General features: G+C 39.3%; 1 protein-coding gene across 1 annotated transcript; it reads right to left on the bottom strand.

Moving 5' to 3' along the window:
- Positions 1–2,437: 2,437 nt before the first annotated feature.
- fzd7a (frizzled class receptor 7a) lies at positions 2,438–5,217 on the bottom strand. Its single transcript, XM_077215105.1, has one exon. It carries the CDS (start codon positions 4,761–4,763, stop codon positions 3,102–3,104), a length of 1,662 nt encoding a protein of 553 aa, XP_077071220.1. The 5' UTR covers positions 4,764–5,217; the 3' UTR covers positions 2,438–3,101.
- Between the last annotated feature and the right edge of the window lie 2,430 nt (positions 5,218–7,647).

Raw genomic sequence — 7,647 nt, 5'->3', positions numbered from 1 at the left:
TTCTCATTTTCATTTAGAAAATCAACTTGATGCACTAAAATGGCTAAAACTGTAAATAAATATAGACACATTTTTTTAAAAACAAAAACTTATACAAATAACAGAAACACAACACAATTACTAACGTTTTGACTAAAATTAAAATGAAAAAATAAAATATAAAAATAAAAATATGAATAAAAAACTAAAATAGTATCTCATTGATACTAAATAACACTATTAATAAATAACACTCATTGATAAATTATAACACTATAGGATACGTGACAGTTTGGCCACAAAAGTACGAGGCAAGGAAAGATAAGTATATTGTATGATGTATGACAGTACACTGTAAAAAATTATATGATTAACACGTTTTGACAACATACAGAATTATGTTTTTACATTGCTTTAACTGGTCATAAAGTTAAGCAATTTTGAAAAAAGTTTTTCAGTTTTTCAAATATAAAAAATTATATTTAACTTTTTTTTAAGTCAGTTTAATGTAATTTCAGTTGAAATGATTTACACAACCAAGTTTATTGAACATTAATATTTAAGGCAGCAACTTATTGTGTGTCGGCACTAATAAACACATTTTGGGAACAGAGCATTGAGTAACTCTTCCATTAGTTAACGTTAGTTTATGCATTAGCTAGCATTAACTAACAATGAACAACATTTGTTACAGTAATTATTAATATTTGTTAATGTTACAAATACAAATGTTAGTTCATGTTAGCTCTGGTCCATTAACTGATATTAACAGAAACAACTTTTGATTTTAATATGTGTCAGTAAATGTTGTAATTAATTGAGATTAATAATACCTAAAAAAATGTCATTGTTAGTTTAACAAATTTAGCTAATGTTAACAAATGGAACCCTATTGTAAAGTATGTAAAGTATTTACTGTGCATCTTTTGAGCAGCTCTTGTGCTTCAATATACTCAGATGTGCAAGAGGTTGGAGGTTTAAACTGAGCGTCACAGGAAAGACTTCTTCAGACTGTGGATGCCTTTGAACCACAACACTAGCCTCTTCAACCACAACTGCATGTGCTTTGTGTTACATGGTGAATCATTTTATTACTCTGTGAGATCATACTTTGTGACGATGAACAGAACCCTAGTTGAGCAGTTGCAGGTTGATCAGGACAAAATGTTAGAATACTTAACATTAACCTGCCAACACCCTTTGAGCAGAGCTCTTGACCTACAAATGAAATCATTTAAAAAAAAAAAATCATGATTATAGTAAAATAAGGAAAATATGTTTTTTTCTTCTGTCTTTAAAATTACTGGAGTTTTACTTAATGTGTATATCACAAATCAGGTGCTTTTGTGAGTGCCATAGTTAATATATGCACTCCGCACATCCAAAGAACAGTAGCCTACTGTATATGTGAGGGGCTCAACAGATTTAAACATATTTTAACATCCTAGCTCGTAGGCATTCAAGAGAGTTCGCAACACAATTATTGTTACAGAATGTAATTCTTGAAATAAAATGTAACATTACTGTATTTTATTCACAATATAATATGCAATATAATATTTAGGTGATTCATTTTCCTTTGCATTGCACTCTTAAAATCAAAGGGTTTTTATTGGTATATGCTTCCATGAAGAATCTTTAACATCCATGAAAACTTTCCATTGGACAAAGGGGTCTTCGTGGAAAACGATTGTTTAGATTTTTAAAATGTTCTTCTCACTAGGAAACAAAAGTTCTTTTAAAACCTGTTCACTAAAACTTTCTTTTTAGGAACCAAAAATGGTTTGTCTATGGCATTACTGCAAAAACCCTCTTTTTGAACTTTTCTTTTTAAGAGTGATATTCTTATCAATATAAGTCTTTCTTTCAAGACTGTTACAAAACCATGCATTTAAATATATTAAAGCTTTCCAATAGCACAAGAGATAAATTGAGTGCAACAGTGGATGATAACCTAAACTTTTACTTAAATATAAAGTATGATTCGTTTTTGAAACTTGTCTTTGTAGTTCATTCATAATACTTGCTGTAACGTCAACTCAGCTTGTGATCAAGTCCTCACAACATATCAGTCACCTGTGGGTGGCGCTAAAGCACCGCTCTTACACGCAGGAGTTTCTCTAAACACCAATACTTTAATTGTTCAATAATGCACCGAATATCACCATGTAGGTAGGTCCCATTCTTTGAGGCTGACTTTGTTTTGTAGTTAAATTAGTAATAATTTTGTCTCATGTGTTTTTCGTTTTAAAAGTCAAGATATAGGCTAATACCACATTTGGTGCAACAGTCTTCAACTCCGAGCACTTTCGGATATAGGCACTTTCGGATATGGTATTTTTTCTTACCATAAATGCTAAAGGTTAAACAGAGTAGACCGTACATGGTTTCCACATCTGCATGTCTTTGTTTTCATAATTTAAAAAATAAAAACTTTTGAGTAAAATGAGTCAGTTCGTTAAAAATCTAATCATTTTATTCAGCGAAACTGTACAGATACAAACGTCTCTTACCAAATTTTAAAAACCAAGTAAAAAACAACAAGATTATTTTCATAAATACATATATTCTTTGAGAAAGGGTGATTATTTACACATTACATCGTTTAAAGGGAGCTTGCATAAATTCACAGCTGTACACATGCATATAAGAGTCCCAATCCTAATGCGTACTTGACGGTCCATGAAGTATGCATGATTGTCGACGTAGGGCTGCGAAAGTCATACAAGTCCCCAGTTATGTGTATAAGGCAAATTACTTCCAAAATTTCAGGTACAGAACCGTGAGCATTGCGCAAAGCATTCAGTAGGCTACTGTCTACAGAGATCACATCTGCAAATGATATCGTATTACACAGAAATACACTCAAATGTCTTTTTCACATACATATACTATGAGAAACCCCAATGGTTAAACAGACTCGGGCTGATAACATTGTTCATGATGGTCCGCTTCCACTGTGGAAACGTCTAGGCACACAGTAGTGTCCACAAAACTCACTCAAGTTTTAGTCTCGTTTCGCGTAGCGGTTCGCCATGTCTCCGCTCGAGACATGTATCTCAGAGAAAAGTTACATGGTCATTCATAGCCTGACCAAAACCAAACACAGACTCGCTTCTTTTTCATACCGTCGTCTCGCCTTGGTTGCTATTGCTGAGCCTTTTATAAAACCTGCGCCACGACTGCAGAGTTTTCCCAGACCATATCCAAAACCCAGAGGTGATTCCTACGATCATGGTCATCAGGTACTTTATCATGAACACGGTAAAGTCTGGAGACATAGGGGCGAAGTTATTGACCGGGCAAGGGACGGCGAATCGCTTGCACGTCTGCATGTGCCAGGTCTTCTCCCATTGCTCTCGGAAAGCCTGCTCGTAGAAGTAGCAGGCGATCACGATGGTCGCGGGAACCGTGTAGAGCACACTAAACACGCCGATGCGCACCATCAGCTTCTCCAGCTTCTCCGTCTTGGTACCGTCGTGCTTCATGATGGTTCTGATGCGAAAAAGCGACACGAAGCCGGCCAGGAGAAACGAGGTGCCGATGAAGAGGTAGACGAAGAGCGGCGCCAGGACGAAGCCACGCAGCGAGTCCACGTTGTAGATGCCAACGTAGCACACACCGGTGAGGAGGTCGCCATCCACCTGGCCCATGGCGAGGATTGTGATGGTCTTAACTGCTGGGACAGCCCACGCGGCCAGGTGGAAGTACTGAGAGTTGGCCTCGATGGCTTCATGACCCCACTTCATTCCCGCAGAGAGGAACCATGTGAGGGACAGAATGACCCACCAGATTGAACTCGCCATGCCGAAGAAATAGAGGATCATGAAGAGGATAGTGCAGCCCTCTTTTTTGGTGCCCTGAGCAACGGTCTTGTAACCATCGTCGTTGAATTTGTCGATGCACACGACTTTGTCTTCAAGGAAAAAGCCAGCTGCGTATGCAACAGCCACCATGAAGTAACACCCGGAGAGGAAGATGATGGGCCTCTCCGGGTAACGGAACCTCCTCATGTCCACTAAGTACGTGAGAACTGTGAAGAGTGTACTCACACAGCACAAAATGGACCAAATGCCCACCCAGAGCCGGCCAAATTTGACCTCTTCCTCTCTAAAATACATCAATCCGTTGGGTCTAGTGGGCTCACATGGCGCCCCGCAGTCCTTCTCGCCCATGAAGTGGTACTTCAGATAAGTGGGCACTTTGAGCTGCAGCGGGCATGTGAATTGCTGGCTGGGTCTGACCACACTCGGCTGTAGTGTGATCAGTTCTGGCACGTAGGGCGTCGGATTTGAAGTTGGGCTTCCCGCGTCCGAGGTGTTCTGGCCCACGCAGATCTCGCCCGCGCCGTGGACCGGGAAGTTCTCGCAGCGCAGTCGCTCGGGCCACTGGAAGCCGAACTTGTTCATGAGGGCCTCGCAGCCTTGTCTCGCGCGCTCGCACAGGGAGCGACACGGCGGGATGGCTTGCTCGAGCACAGTGCAAACCGGCGCGTACATGGAGCAGAGGAAGAACTTCAGGTCCATGGAACACTGCACTTTCACCAGGGGGTAGAACTGGTGCACCTCCAACCCGGCGTCCTCCTGGTTGGTGTGACCCAAAAGGTTAGGCATAATGGTCTGATTGTAGGCGATGTCCGTACAGAGAGGTATCGATATCGGCTGGCAGAAGCCGTGCTCGGGAATGGAGATGCCCTTCTCGCCATTATACTGAGCGCTGGACGGCTGCAGGGCCAGGGTGAAAAAAAGAAGAAAATATACAGTAATCCCGCAACAGTGTTGCATTTTGAGGAAAGCCGTTGTTCAGTTGATTCGTTCTGAAAGAAATGAAGCTGCGCGTTCACAGTCAAAGTTTCTTTGTGACCAGTTCGTAAATGATTTTTTTTTAAACTCCTTGTTTGAGCTCTTGTCACGACACTCGTGGTCTGAAAGCAATCATGTTAAGAACATTGGTGGATTTGTGATGGAAGCTCTGACAAAAGTCCAAAAATAGATCCAAACTAAATCCACAAGGAGCGCATAGTTTTTCTTGTTCAAGGGTTTTGAGAGAATCTTTCGAATGTTATTTCGAGTTTTCCGTCTGTCTCTCCAAATCCCGCGTATAAAAGCCTGTGTATCCAGTGACTTTGGAAACTGCCTTCCAGAGAGTCGTGTTGGTGCTGGAAAACTTAAGTCGGGTTTCTCGAGCAGAGCGCGCTCTCGTGTGCGCTGGGTAGACGCGCTACTCACTGACTGGAAGGTTTGAGCGCAAGTGAGGCGCACATACAATAATGTGCTGTCGGTTTCTACACACCCCTCATTCAAAATCACTGCCCCTCGATGCGGGGCGCCTTGAAACCACTAGCTTTTTAGACCAATCACAGGTTTTGTTTTCCTTTTCGTCTTGCTTTTGATTGGTCATTGGTTGTAATTGCGCTGGGTTTCAGCTATCAGAAACTTTCCTTCTATAGACGGCGGAGAAAAAAAATCCATAGGCTGGATACTGAAAGTGTTGTGATTCTTCGGGCATGCAAAACGGTGCCAAACCTTGCACATGACCAATATTAAGTCAATCAATTTAAGTTTCTCAATTCAAATCCAGCTTTTATTTTTTAAAACCCTTCAAATGATAATTTTGTGTGAATGTTGATAGTCACCATTAAAAATTAAAATTTGTCTTTACTAATTTCCGTAGTAGAAGCAATACTGACTCAGTGTACAAAATGTAAACACCCTTTTATCTGATTGGTTTTCCGTTTATAATCTGAGTATAATCATATAATAAATTCGGAAAAGCAGAGCTAAAATAAATTCCTTATATGCAAATAGCCTACATCTTTCCCTATCAGCATGGGGGGGGGGGGGGGGGGGGGGGGGGGGGGATTTAAGGTAACATTACGAAATAGACAATTAAATGGTCTGAGTTTAAATGTTAATTTAATGACACACCTCACACCCACTATTCATACTGGCTTGTAAAGTTAACTTGCTAGAAAGCATGGTAAATATTTTGATTATTTTCATTTGAATCATCATGCAGAGTGGGTGGGGACCATCAGCTAAACAATTTGGACTATTTAAGGGCAAAAAATGTTGAGAATTAAATGTACATGAAGAGTATGTCCATGTACGGAAGAGATTAAGAGAAACACTATGAAATCTGTCTTGAAGATTCTGTGAAAAAGTACATTAAGGTCCAGATTTAAAGAAGCTAAACCAAACAGAGTTTCAGTGGTGCCAAAAATGCGAAAAATTCACAGCTTGTTACAATTATAAACCAATTAATTAATACGTGCCTGAGACCAGCAGTAGCCAGAGCTATTGGCTTATTGAATAACTTATTCTTAATCATAAATAAAAAATCTTCTTCCCTCTGCTTGAGTGAGTTTTAAAAATAGATCTGAGCTTTATAGCTGTATGCCTGGTTACGTGGTATGTAAATGTGAGGGCTGAGGGAGATGATCTGTTCTCTGGACCTCAACATCAATCACACGGAGCCCAAAGCTGCTGCCTCAGAAATGAGCGCCATGGCACGCTTATTCAGGAACTCACCGTACAGCTCTACAGCAGCCCATGTTTGATCACTGGGCATATACACTCACTTCATCTTTCAACAGACATGCAACTTAAAACTTCGTCCGACATTTTCTTAAGAGTATACTTCTCTGGCTTGTTAATTCTAAAAAATACATCCAGTAAGTTGTTCTGATGTTGTTTTAGTGATAAAATTCATAATTCTTGTCCCTATTTGAGTATGAGAACAGAATATGGTTGAAAATGCTACTCTGCAAGAGTAATTTACATAATTTTGTGTTTTTAATGTGCCTGGACCAACAAAAGTAGGAACAACTTTAAAGCAGACTATTTGAAATTTGGAAAGGATATTGAGAGATGGTACGATGGTGGTATAAGTGGCTTGAAAGATGCCAAACAGAAATGTTCAGTACAGATTGATAGACAAGTTCGAAAAGTTCATACGAGTTTTTAGTATAGACTTCATCAAATTTTGTGGTTTCCTACTGGACCTTATTAGCTCTCATACTGCTCAGCTCCACATTTTTACACTTCAACTGAGAGAGAAAGTAAAAGGAGGTAATGAGGGGAATACGGGGGCCATGTAGTGGAATAAACTACATGATCTGTTGTATTTTGTGAAATGATGTGAACTTCATTGAAGCTCTCAGCTCTCCAACCTTATTTGGCTGTGCTTTGAGTATTAACCTGTTGGTCGTACTTGTTTTTGGGGTTAATTGAATTTGACCTTTAATCATCCTGACAAAAAATCAAACCACTGCTTTTAGCGTGTCAATATTTATTGTCCTTTCTGTGTTTTATAGGCCCAGTTAGAGCTCTGCTTCTTTTTTTTTTGATGACTGACACACCTGAGGTCTGCATAAAAAAACAGCATGTGTATATCATTTTTTAATGTGCCAACAAATCAATCTAACTGAAATACTTTAAGCATTATAGTATCTACAAATATTCTACAGCATTTGAATCAAGAATCTTCTGTTCTTTACTTATTTGGTTAAGAAAGAGGAGACATCTTAAGGAATCACAATGTCTTGCAAAGTAATTAAGTTTTTTCTTTCAACTAGTTGTCAGTGAAGCAACTTAAATTATATGTTTTTTACTTATAGTCAGTGATAGTTTCAGAGAGGTTGATTTCCCAAGGGAGACGCTCGGATAC

This window comes from Siphateles boraxobius, unplaced genomic scaffold (assembly GCF_051911475.1).
Source record: "Siphateles boraxobius isolate OS27281-9 unplaced genomic scaffold, OSU_SipBor_1 7, whole genome shotgun sequence".
In the NCBI taxonomy this organism is placed as follows: Eukaryota; Metazoa; Chordata; class Actinopteri; order Cypriniformes; family Leuciscidae; genus Siphateles; species Siphateles boraxobius.
This window is presented reverse-complemented; position numbering and strand designations above follow the sequence as displayed.